The 22,703-nt window shown below is 32.8% G+C and overlaps 3 protein-coding genes across 5 annotated transcripts in view; 1 reads left to right on the top strand and 2 right to left on the bottom strand.

Annotated features, from left to right (window-relative positions):
* LOC123698106 (SET domain-containing protein SmydA-8) overlaps positions 1–22,703 on the bottom strand; it is a 542,384-nt gene that overhangs the window by 1,692 nt on the left and 517,989 nt on the right. Inside the window, exons 1-5 of one of the 2 annotated variants that reach the window (XM_045644703.1) lie at positions 3,171–3,360; positions 1,631–1,838; positions 1,104–1,302; positions 829–953; positions 513–739 (exon numbers count right to left, since the gene is read on the bottom strand). In XM_045644703.1, coding sequence (XP_045500659.1) covers positions 513–739; positions 829–953; positions 1,104–1,302; positions 1,631–1,838; positions 3,171–3,297 — 886 coding nt within the window. In that variant the 5' untranslated portion in view covers positions 3,298–3,360. Of the gene's footprint in view, positions 1–512; positions 740–828; positions 954–1,103; positions 1,303–1,630; positions 1,839–3,170; positions 3,361–22,703 lie in introns of those variants that run through there. The other variant, XM_045644704.1, reaches the window with a different exon arrangement.
* LOC123698124 (voltage-dependent anion-selective channel-like) lies at positions 6,024–11,320 on the top strand. Of its 2 annotated transcripts, none has more exons than XM_045644721.1 (6): positions 6,024–6,157; positions 6,859–7,017; positions 7,563–7,726; positions 8,134–8,361; positions 8,674–8,953; positions 9,105–9,972. In XM_045644721.1, exons 2-6 carry the CDS (start codon positions 6,862–6,864, stop codon positions 9,177–9,179), a joined length of 903 nt encoding a protein of 300 aa, XP_045500677.1. In that variant the 5' UTR covers positions 6,024–6,157; positions 6,859–6,861; the 3' UTR covers positions 9,180–9,972. The 2 variants fall into 2 exon arrangements, with proteins under 2 accessions (XP_045500677.1, XP_045500678.1); XM_045644722.1 differs by lacking the exon at positions 9,105–9,972 and adding an exon at positions 10,902–11,320 and having other exon boundaries at positions 6,025–6,157; positions 8,674–8,882.
* Positions 13,916–22,665, bottom strand: LOC123698116 (COP9 signalosome complex subunit 4). The gene is made up of 9 exons (XM_045644713.1): positions 22,493–22,665; positions 22,328–22,407; positions 22,013–22,164; positions 20,074–20,177; positions 19,140–19,325; positions 18,836–18,954; positions 17,502–17,656; positions 16,892–17,108; positions 13,916–14,091 (listed from the first exon to the last, which is right to left on the bottom strand). The coding sequence occupies exons 1-9, from the start codon at positions 22,573–22,575 to the stop codon at positions 13,958–13,960; spliced, it is 1,230 nt and encodes a 409-aa protein (XP_045500669.1). The 5' UTR covers positions 22,576–22,665; the 3' UTR covers positions 13,916–13,957.

Genomic DNA, 22,703 nt, shown 5'->3' with positions numbered 1-22,703 from the left:
ATATCGCACGAGGGAATTAGAAAAGGGATAACAAAAGCTTTTCATTTTATAAGAGCTCAGCATTGTAATCATATAGAATACTAGCTTTCCGCCTGCGGCTTCGCCCGCGTTTTCAAAGAAAACCCCGCATAGTTCCCGTTCTCGTGGGATTTCCGGGATAAAACCTAGCCTATGTTACTCGTGGATAATGTAGCTTTCGAATGGTGAAAGAATTTTTAAAATCGGTCCAGTAGTTTATGAGCCTATTCATTACAATCAAACAAACATCGTTTTCCTCTTTATAATATTAGTGTAGATACTAGATAGATAGACAGAAGATACGTAACTTGGTATATTCATAAATAATACTACTTAGTAAGGCGAAAATTATAGGTGCAAAATTGAAAATGTCTAGAAATACCTATAACTAATACCTAAGTAATATTCCACAAATTATTTTAAAAAACATAATCATGGTGAGTTAAACTCAATACAAAAAATTCGACAATGTTAAAGTACATAACTATAATTACCTAATGAATTATTAGACATTATGACGCCATTATCACATTTGCTGCATTTCAACGTGCTCAGATGAGTCCCAAGTTCAGTTGGATCTGCACATCTCTGACATTCACAGTTAAAGAACTTGGACTCGAGGAGATATTCCCGTCTAGTGATCGTCGGAGCCAACGCGTGTGTGTAACTTAGGTATAAAATATCCCCTGCTTTGATAGGTACAGCTGCACGAACTTGTACTCTAAAATAAATAAGAATAAAGAGTCATTTTTAATTGGATATATTAGACGTCTGTGAAACTTAGTGCATGAAAATCCGGATAATACATACCGATAATCATCATATAATATCGTATGCACAATATTAGAAACGCAGCTGTGGGCAGTGATGGCCAGAAATGGATATACAGCGTGTGAACTAAAACCGCCTCTTGATGGAATTTCTACAGCATTCACCTATAAAATGCGCTGAATAATGAGCAATTTATAGCTACGGCAGTTGGAGTATGTAGGTATATAATGTGACTTGTGAGTAACTTTATGCATAAGAGACTATGGATAGTCTCTGTTACAGATTACTTTGAACTTTTCTTTAATATTTCTTACCGCTAGTATACCGCAAACTTTTTCAACTAATTCACTACTAAATCTTGCTCCAAGTTTGCAATGGTTTAGCAGGAAATTGACGACATTGGTCTGTTCAGCTTCCCAAGTAGGTCTGTTCTTCCGTTCTTTAGTGTGAGTCTCCATAACTTCGAGCTCGCGTTGCCAGCGGTCTGGGTCTTGTTCTTTTGCTATAAGCATCCTAAACGATTTAACAATACATAATGTTATGTTAAAACCCGATAACTGCTGTGGGTAAATGTAGAGTGTTTTAAGTCAATAATGGGATAGGGAGGTACCTAAGTATGTACTTAGAATTCTTTTAATGATTTATTAATATCTGCAAAACTTGCAGATATTAATAAATATCTGCAGAACTTGACCCAATTAAAAATTAACATTTAATAAACATATTTGACAAATCTGGATAGTGGATTGTTATATATAATATATTTTATCCTAGCTCTTGCAATTGCTTATTTTATATTAACCATGATTGAGTTATGTTAGCTACATTCTAACTTTTATACCTTAAAGGCGTAATACAATCAAGTTGCGGCGAGGGCACAGTCCAGTCATCTACAGGTTGGAATCTGACTTTAACAGCAGAGAAGACGTCGCATTCTATCTTATGCTGTGGTGCCTTCTCGCAAGCTTCGCTGCATATCGGCCAGCCGCAGCGGGAGCACATGGTGTTATCCACGGGGCAGAAACAGCCAAGGCATAGAGGCGGAGAGTCTATGGGAAAATTAAAATAATAGAATATATATGCATTCAAGAAGCAAAACAATCTTCCACGCTTCAACTTGGCTTCAACATAACAAACTATATTCCATTGACATGATACATTTAGCGTTGCGTGCAGGGGGATTAGAGAAGTTTAATTTCAAAATTTCAATTTAGTAGGTAGGTACCTACTTGATACCTATCTTATCAAAAAATAAAGTAACGATCTCTGAGAAATCAACCCTTAGAACAACAAAATTTTATATTTAAATTTTTAACGTGTTCTAGTGCCTTTCTCCGTCCGTATCTAAGTATGAAGACAGAAGAAGTAGAAAATAGTTAACATAAAGGTTATTTTCTTCGTAGGTACCTATAAGGTAGCTGCAGCTATCAGTATTCGGTTTTATTCAGAATTATTTACAAAAGCACATTTATGTAATATTTAAAAAATTAAATATCTTCTAAAACTAACTTTAAACTAATTACAAAGTATTTTCTTTTATGTATTCTTGTTTTAGGTAATTTATTAAATATAATACGAGAGGAAGATTTTAAAACTGTTGACGAAAGGCTCGATAAATCCTTATAAACTAATGAAATATTACTTCACTATGTATTACTTTACCTCATAAAAATCACAAAACTGCATAAATTCTTCAGATAAATTAATCAGTTCTTCAGATAAAAATTAAACTAAAGATACGCTTCATATTTTTCTTTGCATGAACACATCTGTGTGGCTAGCTTTATCTTGGATATTACAAAAAATTTTTCATCATCTTATTTATTTAATATCTAATAGTTAGTTACCTTCCTATCTAACTTTTGAGTAAATATTTTTATTGAGAGACTTTTAACAGACAGGCTCACCGCTCATCATGATCACTGATCTGAATGCTTATTGTAAAGTAAACAGCATAAAAGAGTCGATCCTTTGACATAAAATAAAAAGAAAATGAAATTAAAGCCGGTAAAAGTCATTCATCTGTTCATTAGGAGACATAGAGCCTATGCAGGTGTTTTTATCAAGGTTTATATACCTATTATGCAGGAGTAATAATTTATATTATTACTCTTAATTTAAGTAATGTAAGTATTTTAATCAATTCTACAGAGACTGTTCACAAAATCATGCATTTTGTTAAGTGCACTGTTCTGTAAGACAGTTACCAATATAATATATAGGCCATGTATCGAATTTCCTGGCTTTTTATAGGACAAAAATGGAAGTATTATCTTTTTCTACTTTTCCATGCATTTTTACCTAAACTATACTATACTGGGATCTACACTTCCTTAGTGCGATGACCCAGCTCTACAACACCATACTAAATATCTACTTGCCTTGTTTCGGTCCGAAAACGAAAGGTGTATTGGTAAAAATTAATTCGCCGGCATCTAAATCTTTATTAGCAACAAGATATCGACCGAATTTATCATTATGGAGAATATCGCAATGTTTTTCCGTCATTATTAATTTGTTAGTTATTACAACGACCTATCTTTCGTGCTTGCTGAGCGACGATTGAAGCGACTTTACTCTCAAATGTCTAAAATAAGACTCGGCAGTCAGCGTATTCGAGAATTGTACCGAATGCTCGAGTACAAATAACACCAAAATATAAATATGTACATAATTACGAAACAATTTATAGCATCCACTTTCAGTTAATTTTTGTTCTTTTGTTATACAAATGCGATGCATCAGCAGAGTCCCAAAAATAACTGACAAATGACTGCTATATTTCCAATGTCTAGAATTGCGATCCTTCAGATTAAGCTTCAGATATAATAAAACTAATTCATTAACAATCGACTACAAAAAACGAGGTTTTCAATTCTACGGTTTTTTATTTGTTACTTTCGACTGGGTGAAGCGAATTTGATGATTCTTTTATTATTTGAAAGCTGGTGCCTCCTGTGTGGTCCATCTAAATTTGAAGATGGTTTAGATTTTGTGAAAAAATATTATTTAGTTAAGTACTTATGCTCTTATAATAAAAAGTAGCTTATAACTAGCTAAAAAAAACGCTCTTAAATTAAATTGAACTTATTGTGATAAATATAACTCATTAAAAATTCCTATAGTTACGGTGTATTTTACAATTTCTATGATCTAATAAGCCACAAAAAGAAAGACAAAATATCGAATAGGCACCGTTCTCACATGATGATGACGATAATATAATATTATTAGGTTGTACGATGGAAAATTAACTGATTACTATCAACGAGTGCATTGTACTTTCTTATAAGGATTATTCAAATTGATCAATCACACTGGATATTCATGGTTAAATATTTTTGGACCGATAGAGTCATGGGATAAACAATGACGTAAGTACAAAGATTAGGCCTAATTGATTTTATTATACCCACTCAAAATTCTACGTGGTTCAGACCTCCCGTGACGTGATATTTGAATCAGACCATTTTATACATATTATTTATTTTATTTCTTAAATTATGACAATTTTTGAGCATTTTGGCGCTCTTAGTGGTAACAGTTTTAATTACTTATCAAATTTTTTTAATTTTCCAACCGTTAATGCTGCTATTACGAAAGAAACAGTCCCATGTTTGCGTCCGGTAAGAAAATTTTACCGTTTTATACTTTATCTAACAATATTTATATACTTAGGTATTTAATTTTTTTTTATATTTATTATGCTATAATTTAAAGGATGGGTCAATGGGACAAATGGACGTTTGCAAGGACGAATGGGGTAGAAAAGTCGATTGCACTCGAGAAGACGACGAAGACGAAAATAATGAAAAAAATCATCAGAATGGAGACAATAAAATATGTTGCTCAGTGAGTATTTATTACGCTAAATATTAAATTAATTTCTCTGTATTATTATAATACGACATTCAATACGATAATATGATCATAATTAGATGGGTAATTAATAATTATTATAAGCTCTACGAACACAAATAATTATTCGTAGATATGTAGCTTGAATTTGAATTTCGCGGTTCAAGAGTCGTACATTATATTTGGCTATTACCACCTACCTATTACTTACAAACTTTTAAATACATGAAGCGAGTATGATTGTTATTATAAAAACCAAGTGAATGAGTTTTTAAAAAATTAAAATGATTTAAATATAAGTTAATCTCGAGTTTTTGAAAGGGTAATGACCTTAAAATCCCGTTACGCCGCATCGAGATCTAGTCAATAAGAATTCTTTTTATTATTAAATCCTTGCAAAACTATGAAATTTACTATAGGTCTACCAGAATCTGATGGCATATTTATAATTAAGAAATAAAAGATTTTCATATGGCAATGTTATTTGACAACTATCAAATTGGTTGTTAAATTATTTGTCTTCTTTGGAATTGATGAATAATTTTTAGGATTTTGTCTAAAAAATCTTCGAAAATGTCGAAAAAGCCGCTGCAATCACAACAAGAGATGTTGTTTATAACGTGTATGGAAAAACATTCGATGAAGAAGGGTCAAACACATCACAATTTTCAATGTTGAATATTTTATTGGTAAATTGGACTTACCCGTTTTGATACTTAAAATTAAAAATACATATTATAAGTAGGTAACTATAATATTGTTTGTTGATTACAATATAATTTTATGAAAACTTATTACAAGAGTTTCCAATACGGCTATTCGTCAAGTCCAAGCTGTCCAAGTCAATTTGATATTGTGTGTATCTGTTAATACTTACGAAAATAAACATAGTTTTTATTTATTTTATAAAAAAATTATTATTAGCATTATCATTATCATTACATCCATATTTTTACATGGCATAATGATAATGAATATACAAATATAGGTATGTGTAAATAATAATATTATGTATATCATAGATAAAAGTTATATGTATAATACACATGTAAGTATGTACCTACATAATATTAAGTGGATATCTCATTATTAAGTACATTATTGTTCACTTATGTAATGTGACTAATGATGTTGAGGACAAAATAAAAAATAAGCCGTATCAAGATCGTTCAGTCCATTTTCCCTAGGGTTGCACACTCAAAATTTTGATTTCCCTAATTGCCATCAGATTCTGGTTTACCTATAATATAAAAATGTATATTTATTATTTGAAGTTTACATTTTATTATATTGTCCCAAAAACTATTTTTGCTCCCAAATGGATCGTATTTGACATAAAAAAACTACACGTGATCATATCAATAACGCCAATTCCGGCACTGTCACGCCCTCTTAGCTCCGTTTTCGGAAACCAGAATTGTCTTGTGGTGCGGTGCTGGAGGTGAAGTTATTGCCAAGAATTCTTTGAATTCTACCTAACTAGTTTCAATCTGTGAATTAATTTAATATAGTGAGTATAAATGTAAAGATATTTTATATTTATAATAATTTCAGTAATGTACTTGCTTTGCAATAATAAATGGGATACACGTAATAGCCGGGGAGAATCTACGTCATACACGTGTTTTTTAGTTATTTTTACAAAAACCTAATGGATTTTATTAGAAAAGTGTATTAATTCGTCCCTGCATTAAGTCATTTTATTGATTTTTTTCATTTTTTCACACAGCTTTACTTTTTAACATAGAATCGTCTGTATCAGTAAGATTTGAATAATTGATACATTAGACAGGGACTATTTTAGTGTCTAGGCGAAAGGTCAGACTTATAGCCAAAGTGTAATATCGATTTGTTCCACTTTACTTTTTGTAGGATCGATAGTAGTAGTCAGGATATGGTGTAATGTTGCGGATCGCAAATTCGCAAGTTATGTAACACCTGATGTGAAGGCGGCTGGTTAATGGGATGTGCAAATTCATTGCTAATAGCCGACTCGCCTGGCTTTGATTTGAGAGTCCAATGCCAGATTATATGATGTCTTATTATAATTAGTACACTATTAGCTATAGTATTGTTTGCATTAGGTATATGTATAGGTATATTACTTTCATTGAATCTGTATCATTGTCATTTCATTTTAAAGAAGTGTGCATGTTATTAGTGCCACCTTTTTGTTTGTGCTTAATATAATTTATTTATATTTTCTTGTAGAGAATGTCTCCCCCATACTACTCAGATCTCGGCAAGAAGGCCAATGATGTCTTCGGCAAGGGATACCACTTTGGTGTGTTCAAACTTGACCTTAAGACCAAGAGCGAGGCAGGAGTTGAATTCAGCAGTGGCATCACCTCCAACCAGGAAAGCGGAAAGGTCTGTATTTATATTGTAATATTTAATTAAAAGAAATTTACATCAATAAAAATTTATAGGTAACATGGAAATAGATTTTTTATATGAAAAGAGGAGAAAGAAAATCAAGGTTACACAATTATTATTGACATAATATGTATTTGAAATTATTTTTATTCAATGAATAGAATTTTGCTCTTTAATTATTTCTTAAATAGTAGCAGCAATCATAGGAAGGAAACTTAATTCTGCGCTATTAAAGCATATTAAAGTGTCTTTTGTGACATAAAATTTTAATTAAATACACAAAGTAGTATTGTAAATTGTTTGTTAAATTATGTTATAGAGATAAGAATTCATTTTATAACACAGTCAGATATGTGCCTAAGAATGCCAATTTATCTACACTATTGCAGATATTACACAACTTATGCAATTTTCTAAATATCTCAATGATCAATATTTTTTACTATTACAATATTTAATTAAATATCATCACCAAGAAGTATGAAAGTGAATTTCTAAAGGTTTTTCTAACATTTTATATAATATTCAATTATTTGCAGGTTTTCGGTAGCCTTTCCTCCAAATATGCCGTAAAGGACTACGGCCTAACATTCACAGAGAAATGGAACACAGACAACACACTTGCCACCGATATCACTATTCAAGACAAGATCGCTCAGGGTCTTAAGATCACCCTTGAGGGAACATTCGCCCCACAAACCGGGTAAATAATATATAAGTAATAAAAAAATATTTCATACTGTTATATAGGTATATATTAAATGTTAAACAACAAATTTTCGTAAGTTTTTTTTTGAGGATGATGTAATCCTTAACACAAGGTGTAACCTTGAAAACACATTTTAATAATGAATTTAAGAATTGTTAATTTTACATTTGGTTAGTTTTAATGGCTTAATACTTTACATAGTTATCTTATTTAAGAAAATTGCACACAAAGATAACAAATATTTTAGAACAATTTAGATAATGGTTTTCTACATTATTTTAGTATTTACACAGAAATACTACTACTAAATAAAAATTCATAGATTATGACATAAATAAAAATTTCCTTAAATCCACAATACAATAAACCAACAAGATTATAATCAAATTTCCCTCCCGCAGAAGCAAAACCGGCAAGCTGAAGTCTTCCTTCGCGAACGACACAGTAGCGCTCAACACCAACGTGGACCTGGACCTAGCCGGTCCCATCGTGGACGTGGCCGCGGTCCTCAAGTACCAGGGCTGGCTCGCGGGCGCCAACACACAGTTCGACACGCAGAAGGCCAAGTTCTCCAAGAACAACTTTGCCTTCGGCTACCAGTCCAACGACTTTGCTCTGCACACTAACGTGTAAGTTGTAAAAGTAGAAGTAAATAAAATATACTAACACAGATTACATTTAGAGTAAAAGGCTTGTTTCATGTTCATGTCAATTTAAATTTTATGTATTACATAACATATCCTTAGTAAGTAAACTTTGAAAAACATTTTTAACTGACTCTGACTTAGCTCTTTGCTTCTTTGGAACTAGTTTTGGACACTCGATAATTTTTTAATAAAAAAAGCATTTTAAGTGGCTTTAGATTTCAAATTGTCTTTTTTCTGTTAAAAGTTGCCATTTAGAGACCAAACTTCCCATTTCTCACACGCACTATATTACAGCGACAACGGCAAAGACTTCGGCGGCTCCATCTACCAGAAGGTGTCAGACAAGCTGGACTGCGGTGTCAGCATGAAGTGGCAAGCCGGTTCCTCGGACACACTGTTCGGTGTTGGAGCCAAGTTCGCGCTTGACCAAGATGCTTCCCTCCACGCTAAGATCAACAACAAGTCACTCATCGGTCTTGGATACCAACAGAAGTTGCGCCCAGGTATGTGGACAATAGCACTTGGTGTATTTAAATCTTGTTTTACAATAGGTTTAAGACTAATTTTGTGTCAGGAGAATCTGCACTTCCTTAAAAGTAATGTAGAAATACTCCTTAACACTAACGTAATATTAATTGTGTAATTTTAAAGATCTCTGTGTGTCTGTATACACAGTCGGTGGTTAAATCTTGTTTTACAATAGGTTTAAGACTAATTTGTGTCAGGAGAATCTGCACTTCCATAAAAGTAATGTAGAAATACTCCTTAAAACTAACACTAAATTGATTGTGTTATTTTAAAGATCTATGTATACAGACACAAAGTCGGCAGAAAGCGACTTTGTTTTATAATATGTGGTGATTTTTAAAACAATCTAAAATTAACAGTAGATACGTGATGTATCGACAATCATACTAATATGATTTTCTACTTATAAGAATCAGAAATCATCCAGGTTAAGCCCATGGTCATGTGAGGATTATAACTAAGTGATTCTTTATATGACTTCCATATACATTGTGATTAGGCGGTTTAGTAAAACTAGTAGATACTAGTTATAGCTTCCTATTTAAACCACACCTCGGTACACAATTTACGAATAGTATGAACTGAAACATGACACTGATTGTCTTTATTGGATATGTAATAGAGACTGTGTAGTTATTGTTAAAAAAAAAGAACGTGTGTGCCAAATTCAAAGATCGATCGTCGCCTTACTCCATAACATGATGGTATTGCCATTACGCGACCTTGAAATTTTACTCTCAACGCGCCAAGTTTCACTTAAAAACCTTTTATATATTTAAGCAGGCTTTTATGTATTAAGACATATTAAATCTTAACATTTACGAAAAATTAAAAATGTAAATACGTAAAACAATTTAATTATTCATATGTAAATAAAATTTTACGTGATTTAACATTCGAGATATCGCGTGATATTTCATACATCATCTTTTTATCTATGTTATATAATACTTGACATAAGGCACTTGAAAATAATGGATGGGAATGGGAAGTTGAAAATGGTGATAAAAATAGGCCTAAAAAATCTTACGTTTCTAAAACCTTAAAATAAACACCTTTTTTTTTTAAATTATGATTTCCTGTAATATTTCTCACTATGTTTAATAAATTGCAATAATGGATGTTGCCAATATTTTGATGATTTCGAAGTAAATTGATAAATATTTTGTATGTACAGTATATTAATAATACTCCATCACCACTTCAACTATGATCATTGTGGTTAATTTAAAAATCTTTACTTAACAATATCAGGTATTTGATTTTAGGCTTGTTAGGTTCTTATCTATAGTTGTATTTTTAACCGACTTCAAAAAAAAGGAGGAGGTTATCAATTCGGCCGGTATATATTTTTTTTTATATGTACACCGATTATTCCGAGGTTTCTGAACCGATTTACGTGAATCTTTTTTTGTTCGATGCGAGATGGTGTCGAATTGGTCCCATAAAAATTGTATTCGGATAGGCCCAGTAGTTTTTATTTTATGAGCATTTTTGTCTGTAGGTATTTGTAAATGTTGCAAGTGCAAGTTTGAAGTCGGTTGTTTTTAACGCAGTTATCACTTGTGTAAGCTCATTTTCAGTTTGCTTTATGTAATATGATGTGATAAGATACTGTGAAAGAGCATAAATTGTATAAGAGATAAACGAGTTATTTATTAATGGTACAATCTTTTATGCAAAAAAATATTGAAAGAAATAATTTTCTTATATATTCACTAGCTTTTCGCCTGCGGCTTCGCTCGCTTTGTCTAAAACCAAAAAATTATATGGAAAAACCTTCCTCTAGAATCACTATCTATTAAAAAACCACATCAAAATCCGTTGCATAGATTTAAGATTTGAGCATAGGTACATAGGGACAGAGAAAGCGACTTTGTTTTATACTATGTAGTGATGAGTCGATTTTAATTCTTTTGTTAATTAAAATCGAATGTGAAGTAACAACGTTTTATCGCAAATTTTCGTATACTTATACAACTTTATCGTTACAGGCGTAACCCTTACACTGTCTGCGGCCATCGACGGGCAGAACTTCAACGCCGGCGGCCACAAGGTGGGCGTGGCCCTCGAGCTCGAGCCCTAGGCGTATCGCCATACAATCTTAGACTTGTAGATAAAGCCTCTTACTGTTATATTACAATGTATGTCGCAAAATCAAATGAAAATACGAGTGTTCTGTGTAAATGAGCAATAAAATTGTCATAAGTTCACCCTGCAAGTCTGCCGACGGACTCGGTCCGTTCGCTTTCCTATTAGTATTAGCGATCCGTATTATGTATGTGTAAGCACGCATCTTTGTCGCTAAATAAATATGTTCAATGGAAGTCAATCTATATCGCGTTGTAAATAAGCACCGATGGTGTATCCTTATTGATTGATTGAGAATAAATAATGAATAGTCTGTTGGAAATATGTTTTTTATTGCCTTTACTGTCCTATCCTATCTTCCCTATTGAGTGTTGTTGAAACAACATTTATTTCATTTTTTTGAGTCGTTTATCGTTATATCAAATTTTTTATTTATACTAATGATCTTCATTTTGAGTTATTTATTTCAATATAAACAATAAACTACGATGATTTTTCATTACAATGTAAAACGTTAGATAGTTTCAACCTTGGAACAAAAATAATCCGTCGAGTATAAATAGCTATCGATGACAATGTTCAAAGCTAGTCGATAAACATTACGAAGTTCCCATAAGTACAATTAATACGCACAAAATTGATAGGGATAAACAAATTTTATCTACTTTCATTTGAATGCTGCGTAATTGAGCGAAGTTAAAAATAGTTAATTATATATTCACCCTAATGTTCAAGAATTTCCATTTCCTAAACTATAATATTATATTATGCATATAATAAAAGGGTACAAATAATATGAAGAGTGTGAATCTCAGGAACTGCTGGACTGAATTGTTATGTTTTGAGTTGAATAGTCAATTTGCTCAAAAAGGCTATAACTTTGTACTTGCTCTGTGGGCATCAACTCGCTCGTACGATGTCGGTGAAACCACGGAGCATAAGAAACAGTAATAAAAAAAAAACAAAATTATGTCTGTCTTTTTGCTTGGTACACGCTAATCTCTGGAACTTCTGGGCTAAATTCAATGGATTTTTTCATTCACTATAGGTTATTGATACTACGATAGGTAAACAATATGGTACATAAGTAAAATGCCGCAATAGCAAAAAAATGTCTCAACAGTGCATTATAAGCTGAGATTATAAAATTCAATGATATGCAACACCTCAATTCATCTATTGTCGAAAAATCAAAAAATTGTAGACAGTCTGCGTACCTACCTTCAGGATACATCGCCCATTTTTGCAAGTGACTACTATCAAGCTGATTTTCCGTACTTTCGATTGTGGTAGCTAACAGAGATAACAAGGATAAAATTTTTTGATTTGATGGTTCTCAAATATTTATTACGCAATTTGTAGGACAATATGTCTGTTGAATTATATAAACATTAACTAAGTGAAAACAAAAAAATCAGCTTGTTAGTAATCATTTATGATGACCTCGTTATCGATACACTTTGGAAAGGGGGACTCTTTGAACAAACCATAGATTTTGTAGGACAAATATTTTTTCGAATAATTTAGGTAATTATCTTGAGATTGAACAAAAAAAAATTCAGTTAGTAGTAAATATTTGAGAACCATCAAATCAAAAATTTTTTATCCTTGTTAGGGGCCATCCATAAAGTACGTCACACTAATTTCATGAGTTTTTGGGAACCCCCCCGTGCTTGTCACAGGTGGTCACATTTCTAAGACCCCCCCCTCCCTAGTGTGACGTCACATGTTTTGCAATTTAACATCGAAAAATTATTAAATTACTTAAAACAGCAGTTCCGAGATTAGTTTTATTTCCATTTAAATTAAGTACTTTTTATGAAATCTACATAATATCAAATATTTGAAACAATAACAAAAAAATAAACTACCTAACGAATAAATATAAATTGTCAACAAAACAATTTAAACCGTATAGACCTAAAGAAAGAGTTGGACATATTTTTTAGTTTATATAATTTATATTTCAAATTACGCGATTAGTAGGTACCTCTAGATTTTGAAATGTGATGTCACGAAACTTAGGACCTCTCCCACCCTTTGTCACACCATGTCACACTTTGTCGACCCCCTCCCCCCCTCTTTACGTGTGACGTACTTTATGGATGGCCCCTTATCTCTGTTAGCTACCACAATCGAGACTTTCGTACACGAAATTATTGGGCGTCTCATCAAAATAAAGCCACAAACGGAAAATTAGCTTGATAGTAGTCACTTGCAAAAATGGGCGATGTATCCTGAACTAATAATAATCTCATATTGCGTACCTATTGTTTTGTCGCTAGATTGTCTTGAATCCTGATAATACAATATGTTAAATGTAATGATAATACAGTATGAAAAGGCAAAAAAGGTGCGCAAAAATGCGAATACGAAATCTAAAATTCGTCAAGTGCAGTTCATATTTTTTCCTATAGCAAGGGCACGCTGGAATTAAATGTTTATAGGAATCATATTCTTTGATAGGAATATATTATGCGATAATGCGTTGGCACAGATCACGTCATGTGGGTGCATGTGGTTTGTAAACCGACATGGTGTGATGGTGGTTTCGTAACAATGCTTTTCATTTGATGCAATGCATTGTGGTGATAGGTATATAATGATAAATTGTTGTCTATTCAATATCTAAATGCAGGCTGGATCCACGAATCTCGACCTTCTTGTTTTTTTTGTGAAGTAGTCTATCATTGCGCTATCACTACTCAATTTTGTTATGTGAAAACTACTCTATATTTCAAATATAAAAAGTCGCGACAATTTGTCCAAGTAGAAATATAAGTAAAATGCTTCTGCGCTTTGTTTTTAATATACGGCAATATTTATTTATATATCCAACGTTGTACAAAAGATTTTTTAGCAATTAATTTTTCCACTAAGGAGTTACGAACTAAGCTATTAGGTGAATAAAATACACTTTATTTCATAGGTAAGAGATTTATTAAAACGTTACATAAGTCTACTGAATCATTTCTTCCTCCATAAGTTTGGCCATCCACTCAGGTTCGGCGGCTGCGATCTTTTCTATGAGACTGTTCACTTGGTAGCAGAGACTCTGGATTTGTTTGTCCCATTGGGGTAGTATATCGCGAGCTAGAAAAAGAAAAAAAAATAGGTTAGAATTTTTTATAAAAGACATACTGGTAGTTTTCCAATTACATCACTAGAGCGCATTATGCGGCATAATGCTTAAAGTTGAATGATTCAACTACAGCAACGCTTCGCACAATCGAGCACTCTTAAAAGTAATGCGCGTGATGCGTGCAATCGATGCCAACTCAGTGACAGAATTTTAATTTTTCCCCTTTAAGGGCTGATTTTTCAATCCTAAACTAAACTTATTCGTAGAATAACGTATTAAACTACCATTTGTGAAATGTATTCTAATTGCCAGTATTTGACAGTTTACATGTGACATTTTAATATTATCGTGTAATACTTTATTGGACGTGTAAATTTTATCCAAGGATTGAACTATTTCACTGTACGAACTATTGAATCGTAAACAATGGACTATTGTTAATTATTTAAAATAATAATTTAAAAAATATATTCATGAGTTTTCAATCTATAGTGGTTTAAAGTTAACTCAAAAATGGAGCATTTTCGTAAATTTTCTAAAAAATCTTAGAGAAAGTGTAAGAAATGTTATAGTATGCTATATATTCGTGATCTACTCAATAAGCTCTTTGATTTGATACCCCACACGGCATGATTTGGAAATTTTTATTTTTTCCTTTGTATGCCATATTTAATTCCCGGGGTGGGGAGAGGGGGACCACAAAACTGGTTGGCAACATCTGTCTATAGGATGTCTGGGATCTATACAATATATATCAGAAGTCAGATTTAGGTCCGCTATTTTTGCAAACGAACATCTCCTTGGAGCCTGCTCTATCTGTATTGACTTCAAATCTGTTTACACAGGGTTTTTTTTTCGGGTCAGCACTGATTTGCCTCGAATTTGTAGTCAGTTACTGACCCTGTGTAAATCAGCACTTATCTTGTAATAGACAACATACTAACGGCGAGTTTTTGAGCTTATGAAAATATAAAATAACAAACTATATCGATGTATAAACCACTTAACCATTATATTATCGTCCGTCATATCACACCTTCAAAGCATACCACACTTCACTTAATTCATCTCCATCCCTCATCGCATCACATTTCACTTAACCCACACACAAATACACATACTCTCAAAGTGCACAATAGAGTTGATCTGGTCAATATGTCCATTCATCCTCTTCTCGCTGATCATATAGCTGGCGATGCGTTCGGCGTCTCCAGCAACGCACCAAGCTCTTCGAATGTTATGTTATTCTAGATCTTATATTGACAAACTTCATTTAATTCGAACTTAAATAACCCATCATATACTCATAGCCACACCATACTTCACTCATTTGCACTTAACCAGAGGCGGCTCGTGACAAAATTTTATGGGTGTTCACTTGAAATAAAACACTGAAAATACATGGTGTAAAGCAGTACAATTTAATTAAAAAATACTTATAAAGGAAATGCATACGTCTTTCTTTTTGGTGTGCAATAATATCTATAACTTGACACAATCTATTAACCTTCGTAAAATAATTATGTATGTTTTCATCGACACGGTCATTGAACTCGCGTATTGACTTTCGGTACGCGGAATCTAGTGCTTTACGAATGTCTTGTCGTCCGGTAGACGCCAATTGCAGTTCATTCGACAAATGGTACCTACCGAGATTGTGAATGTTTTTTCATCTTGATTGAAAGATGAGCTAAGTCGTCAACGCCCGTTTCAGTCCAAGCACTCTCACCTCCGCCGGCCGCGCCCGCTTCAAATAAAAGACACGGAAAACAAAATAGTTTGTTGCTTTCATGTTCATCACAACCACACAACCACGGTGTTTTCACATATTGTTCGGATTTAAACACACGCGTATATGTTTTCGTTTTTGTCGTATATTTTTGCGTAAGGTCAAGTTCAGGCCGTGGCGGTCCCTTAGCTTTCAATTCAAGCCGAATTTGTAACGTTTTAACACACTTTTTAATGAACGCCACATTATAATTGTCCATTTTAACACTCACAAGTAATACTGATAACTACAGGCTATTTCAACAGTCAACACGTATCTTATGATTTTAATTCGAAAATTCCCGATTATAGGTACATTCGCGCGCGTGCAAGTTGACTAGAGTGTTTGTTTATATTTGAGTGGCAACGTCGCGCAATCGCTGTTTTGTGTACGGGCGCGCGGTAAAAACGAACCGGCAACGTTTGCGGGAGCGGCGCTCCGAATTTTGCTATTTTTTCATAGAAAATCTTCTGTTTCACGCGCAGGACTCTGACAAAACTATCTCTTTCACTCCTATTGGATTTCGTATTAGAAAATGTACTGAATATTTTTTCATTGGAGCGCAATCGTGAGCGCTCCGCTACGCGCGTTTTATAATACTGTATTATACCTACAGGTGTATGGAATGATGGAATGATGGATATATTCATTGGTATTGCCAGTAGTTTTTTACGATTACGATTGATTTTAAATAGTAATAATTAATATTAATAATGAAATTAAGGAGTATGATTTTATTATAATTATTTATGGGAGTTCACTGCACCAGCGCTCCTTAGGGCGAGCCGCCTCTGCACTTAACCAATATCTGACGGTACCTAGTCACACCATAATACACGTAATTCGCACTTAAATCATCTCTAACATCCTAGCCACACCAGACTTCAATTAATTTATACTTAGCCCACCACCAAAGGCCTAGAGCCTCCCCAACACTTCATTTTATTCACACTAAACCCATCTCTAACGGTCCCTAGCCACAACACACTTCACTTTTTTCACACTTATCCCGCACTTAATCCTACTTATATAACCGCACATACTCTCAAAATGCACAATAGAGTTGATCTGATCAATGTGCCCGTTCATCCTCTTCTCGCTGATCATATGGCTGGCGATGCGCTCAGCGCGTGCGGGCGGTGTCTCCAGCAACGCGCCGAGCTCTTCGAACGTTATGTTGTTGTATAGCTTGCTCGCTGAGAGCAAGTTGTGCTCGAAGACCGCTCGGTCCAGGATCGTGGAGCCGTCTGGTGTTGATGCCTGGAATAGATTTTTTTTTAATAAAAACCTTTCTACTTTATTATATACTGAATATTATACTTTTAATATAATTTGTTATAGTTTGTTTTGATTTAATTCAAAAACTATTCAATCGATTTCAAATATTCTTTACCATTAGAAAGCTCTTTTAACAATCAGCATCGTCAGTTTAGAAAAGCTCGGCATTTTATACTATGCTAATTGTCAAGCCGGAGGATGTATGACACTTAAATCTTTTAGTTGTATGTGGGGTATCATGTATTTTAAAAAAAGTAAATGTATTCAATTATAATAAAAATAATGCTGCTTGGATATTGTTACAGTAAAAGTTCTAACCTAAACAGAAAAACTAACTTCTAACAATCAGAAGTCTTTCCAACAATATTCACTAACCTTTTGATGTGTCTGCATGAGAGCTTCAAACTCGTGCAATTCAGACCTGCGTATGATGCGGTCGAGGTACATCTTCTCGAGTATGGAATACGCGGGTAGTTGCTGGCAACGCTCATCCTTGAACAGGGTTGCCAACATACGGGATCTTTGTTGACCTGGAAATTTTGGTTATTATTTAAAAAGATTATAGTAAAGGACCATGCAAAAAAATGTATGGGCAGTGTCCCATCCCATCAACAGACATGGGACAAGTTTCAATATCATTATTACGTCCCATGAAAAGTCAGTACCAATTTTTAGTTCGGAATTCGACGGGGTTTTTTTTTTAAAAAGACTTTTGACAAAAATAAAGTATTTTTATTTTAAAATAAAAAATTACATTTTAGACGATAATTACAAAAAGCAATTGTTCAACTAGACATTTTAAGTATTAATAACACAAAAACAATTGTGCAAGTAGACACTTAATAATAGTCGCAAACAAGCCGATAACGCACAAATAAACAACGCGAACACAGCAGAACGTACTAGCCACGACTGAGGGAGGTGCGCGGGCGCAGGCGTCGAAAGGGTGCGGTCGGGGTAACGGAGCAAGGAGGGAGGGTAAAGTACGTCTTACGGCTGTTCTCTCTCGAGTTTTTTTTAGTTAAATAGTACATTTTTAATTCAGTTCTTAATACTTAATAAAACTGTATAAGTATAACATATTTTTTTTTATTGCACGATAACCCCATATCCTACAGTGATGTCGCCATAGTAAAAAATAATCATAATGTCGAGATGTATTTAATGAGATATGTTTGGCATCTGTTGATGATATGGGACGATTTTTTTAAAACTGTATAAGTATAACATATTTTTTTTTATTGCACGATAACCCCATATCCTACAGTGATGTCGCCATAGTAAAAAATAATCATAATGTCGAGATGTATTTAATGAGATATGTTTGGCATCTGTTGATGATATGGGACGATTTTTTTAAAACTGTATAAGTATAACATATTTTTTTTTATTGCACGATAACCCCATATCCTACAGTGATGTCGCCATAGTAAAAAATAATCATAATGTCGAGATGTATTTAATGAGATATGTTTGGCATCTGTTGATGATATGGGACGATTTGTTGCATAGTCCTTTAAAGGGAAATTTCATAGAGTTTGAGTTGGAATTCTATTAACTATATTGTCAGCTAGTTTTTTTTATGCAAAAAATTAAGAAAACTAGAAATATGGCTACCAATAGCATTAGTAACATTAATGCTACTTTAATTAAAGTTAAAGAAATTTTACATTAAAATAACTCAGTTTAATTTAGTGTATATTAATCACCTGCTGAAGCCAAAACTGTACAAATAAGGGCATTCCGCAAACATGTCATTCTTTCATCTTCATGAATTATATTCCTATATGATAATTCATTGTATCTTTGAGCAGCTTCTATGAATTTCCTGAATAAAAAAAATATAATATGTACAGTTTTTTTATAATATATGAACATCTAGACACTAACTAGTTACAATAAATCACAATGCTAATCACATTTGTTTTTATATTGAGCCTAAAATATGAAATTTTTAAAGCAAGCAAAGTCGGGTTTTAACATTATAACATGCCTATTAAGATATGAACTTACCTTCTATAATCTAATACTCTTGCATAGCATACTTTATAATATATTTGTAGTTGTTCATTAGTAGTCTCAGCTTGTAATAATGATGCCCTGTTCACAAAAGCTTCGGCTTGCACTGGATCATCCACTTCTAAGTAAAGACGCGCGATTTTCAAGTATGTCTCGAGTTTGTAGTCTACGGAATATTGTCTGCAAGGGTAAAGTTTTTAATTGTTAATCTATTACATTTTACATGTGGTCAAATATGTAGAGGTTAAAATATTTTCACTTAAAATTTCCAAGACTTAGGTGATATACTATATTGTAACCATAGATGCAAATTTGTGCTTTTAGTCTAAGATCCCACCGCAGGATTAGTACCGCAACCTTAAATATTCATCATCTTTAACAGCCGGAAACCTTTATTTGCGGGCGGATTTAATTAGGCACCCATGTATGATAATTAATAGAAAAAAATTAGCTATAATTTGATATATAATTCATAAATGTGCGTGATGAACGTATAAATGGATCGAAATCATACCTGTTTGCAACAGGCTGCGAAGAGGTTGCGGCCAGGTGGAAAACGGCAACCGTGATTTTTTAGAATATTATTTTAAATAATTTGCTATGATGTAGATTACATTTTATGTACAAAACAAGTAAACGAAATTTTTTCCCAATAATCTATTAGAAAAAATTTAATTAAACATGCTTGAAATTTGACTGGAAAACTAGTCGATATAATATTATATTCTCCTAATTATAAATACATGTACATAAAATTTTGGTTTCATAAAAAAAAAACTATGAACGCACTAATCCTTCGGTGGGATCTAGTACTATTAGATACACGATATCTTTAAAGTTATGCTAATAAAAAATTTTTGAACACACTTTGCTTATTATATTTTTACAGTTCGTGTAAATTAGAAATTAAATTAATGTATTTACATACTTCTGTCCTGTCTCTAGCGGTATGCCCACTAGAACATTGGCAGCTTCTTTCCAATTCTGGTTGCGCTCATAAATATCTGCCAAATGTTGTCTGATACTTGCTACCTGAAAATTAATACTACAATTTATTATATGTCCAGTTCTAAGAAACATTATACGTTTCAACTCAAAAAGAGATACAGTGTAGCCATATTCAGATAAACGTTTTCTTAGGGTAGTGTCGGAGTATCGAATTTGTCTGATTACAAAATGCTGCCTAGAGAATCCCCTTTACTAAATAATATATCTACCTTCCTAAATAAAAGAAGAATATATTTATTAGCTAAAAACATAGTACAGATCGATGCCAAAAATGGTATAGTTCGTCATGTTTCGCATATTAGTATGCAAATATGCGTAAAATTAAATTAAATACAATCAGATATTAAAATTAAGTCCCATAACAATCAATTGAAATATCATTCTATATTTACTAAAAACTTTTTAAATCAACACTTAGCTCTAAGACCCTTTTTTTGAGCCTTGAATACTCTGTTTATGCTGGTTGAGTTATCCCATAAAGTCCTTACGTTTATAATATAAATATTATAATAGATATACTATTATATTATAATAGATGATACATAACTGAGGTATGTAGTAAGAATAATTTTTCAGAACGAATGGTCCTTAAACGACGTGGAGTGAAAACAAATTTGTTATATGGGATTTCCAATTACAATTGCTGTCTAACAAAATGCCTTATAATTACTTTGATTGTACCTAATTATTATGGAACTGCATTATTTTCGTCTTTGCTAATCTAGCTGTCGAGTTGTTTATTTGTTACTATTCAATTATTCTTGCAAGGGACAAGGGATTTTTGTCCACTAAAATATATAACATAAACTGTTGACCTTGAAAAGAATAGAACACGTGCGACTAGGCAAATAGTTAATATTTTTTTAAAGAAACACAATTCAATATATCCTACTACTATTATAAAGGCGAAAGTTTGTAAGTATGGATGTATGGATGTTTGTTACTCTTTCACGTAAAAACTACTGAACTGATCACAATGAAATTTAGCTCACATCTAGAGGGTTACTTGGATTAACACATAGGATAGGTTTTATCCCGGAAATCGGATACGGGAACGGGAACTATACGGGTTTTTCTTTAAAAATCATAACTATAAAATGCAGTTCTGTCAAGAGGTAACAATACAAAGTATAAAAGTATATAATATAATAATAAAATTATAGTACCTAAACGAATGTGTATTTTTTTACAACGAATTATTTAAAATGGTTCTTAATGCGGATTTCCAAATGAACTGGCGCCACAGAAGTACAATATACATTATCGTAATACTGTGGCATGTCTGTGGCTGGTACGCATTGAGCGGGAGTAACGCTCATAACCCTCAAAATATGAAATTTTCCTTTCAGACGGAGTCTTATCTTGTCCTGGTAAAACTGTACATTATAGGGCGTGGAGTTGAGAGTCGTCAATTTTTTTGTGGTTAGCTATTGTCCTATGGAACCTAAATCTGAAATTTCACACCGTGGAAACTTTTAGTTTTTGAGTTACAAATTGAAAATCGGAAAATTACTGTAGAAAGTTACTCTATCTTGTTTTTGTTGTTACGACTCTCAACTCCACGCCCTATAATGTACAGTTTAGCCCAATTCATGTGGCATTGTGGTCGCATTCGGCTTCTAGATGCTTCGGAAGTAGGTACAGCTTCTAGATGCCTCAAAAAAAAATCATATTTCATTGTACCTATGTCGATTTTAGTTATTTAAATAATGGCAAATAATTTAAATAAGGAATGTTTGATTAAAGGGTCTATGGGTATCTGATACAGTATATCTATTAAAAGACAAGCAAAGAACAATTAGGAATTTTCAATTACGGTGTAATTTAATTTATCTGACAAATATAAAATCAATACATACCTGCTCCTCAAAGGAAATGACTCTAGGTTGGATAACATCAAGAGCAAAGTGAGACACTGTCTGAGAGACTGGGTCTGGTAGCAGGGACAAGTGTGTGCTCACATCTGTTAGCAGTTGACGTGATATCACCAGGCTGACATTTTCATTCACAACTGAAAACCAATCATTAATCAATAATTTGTAGCTATAAATTAACAAAAAAAAATTCTTGTGTGGAAAATTTGCAATCCGTTTAACTTGATTATATTCTGATAATATTAATTCAATAAGTGCTCATTCGTGGAGGTAGTTAACTTAATAATAATAAACACTCACTTGCTTCAACGAATGCTTTTAAACATTCAGCTAGTTCATTTTCAGGGTTCTTTAAAATTTCCAGTAAAACATTCCTATACCTAAAAATAACCCATGGGTTAATAAAGAAGTAGATAATTTAGTTGTTCATTATTTATATCATCGTAAATATAATGTAGATCGTACTTTTCTGCTTGATCTTTGTGTAAACCACCGGAATTTCTTAGTTCACTAAGATATTGTCGAACACCTTGCAAGTTAAGTGGCATGTTTATTTGGCCGATAACTTTTTCAATAAAAATATATATTACAATTTCTTTTAATTATAAATTTTTTAAGAATAAGTTCGTCTAAACTAAATCTCACTGTGTGCTGTACACCTTTTATTATTTAAATG

Source organism: Colias croceus, chromosome 15 (genome assembly GCF_905220415.1).
Source record: "Colias croceus chromosome 15, ilColCroc2.1".
In the NCBI taxonomy this organism is placed as follows: Eukaryota; Metazoa; Arthropoda; class Insecta; order Lepidoptera; family Pieridae; genus Colias; species Colias croceus.
The sequence above is the reverse complement of the archived record's forward strand: the minus strand, read 5'-3'. Positions and strand labels throughout refer to the sequence as shown.

Coding starts and splice junctions, on each gene's coding strand:
- LOC123698124 (XM_045644721.1), top strand. CDS start 6,862: ATGTCTCCCCCATACTACTCAGATCTCGGCAAGAAGGCCAATGATGTC. Junction 7,018..7,562: donor CCAACCAGGAAAGCGGAAAG/GTCTGTATTTAT, acceptor AATTATTTGCAG/GTTTTCGGTAGCCTTTCCTC. Junction 8,954..9,104: donor TAAGACTAATTTTGTGTCAG/GAGAATCTGCAC, acceptor AATTTGTGTCAG/GAGAATCTGCACTTCCATAA.
- LOC123698116 (XM_045644713.1), bottom strand. CDS start 22,575: ATGCCACTTAACTTGCAAGGTGTTCGACAATATCTTAGTGAACTAAGA. Junction 17,657..18,835: donor TACAGTTTTGGCTTCAGCAG/GTGATTAATATA, acceptor CAAAATTTCCAG/GTCAACAAAGATCCCGTATG. Junction 14,092..16,891: donor CTCTATTGTGCATTTTGAGA/GTATGTGCGGTT, acceptor TTCTTTTTCTAG/CTCGCGATATACTACCCCAA.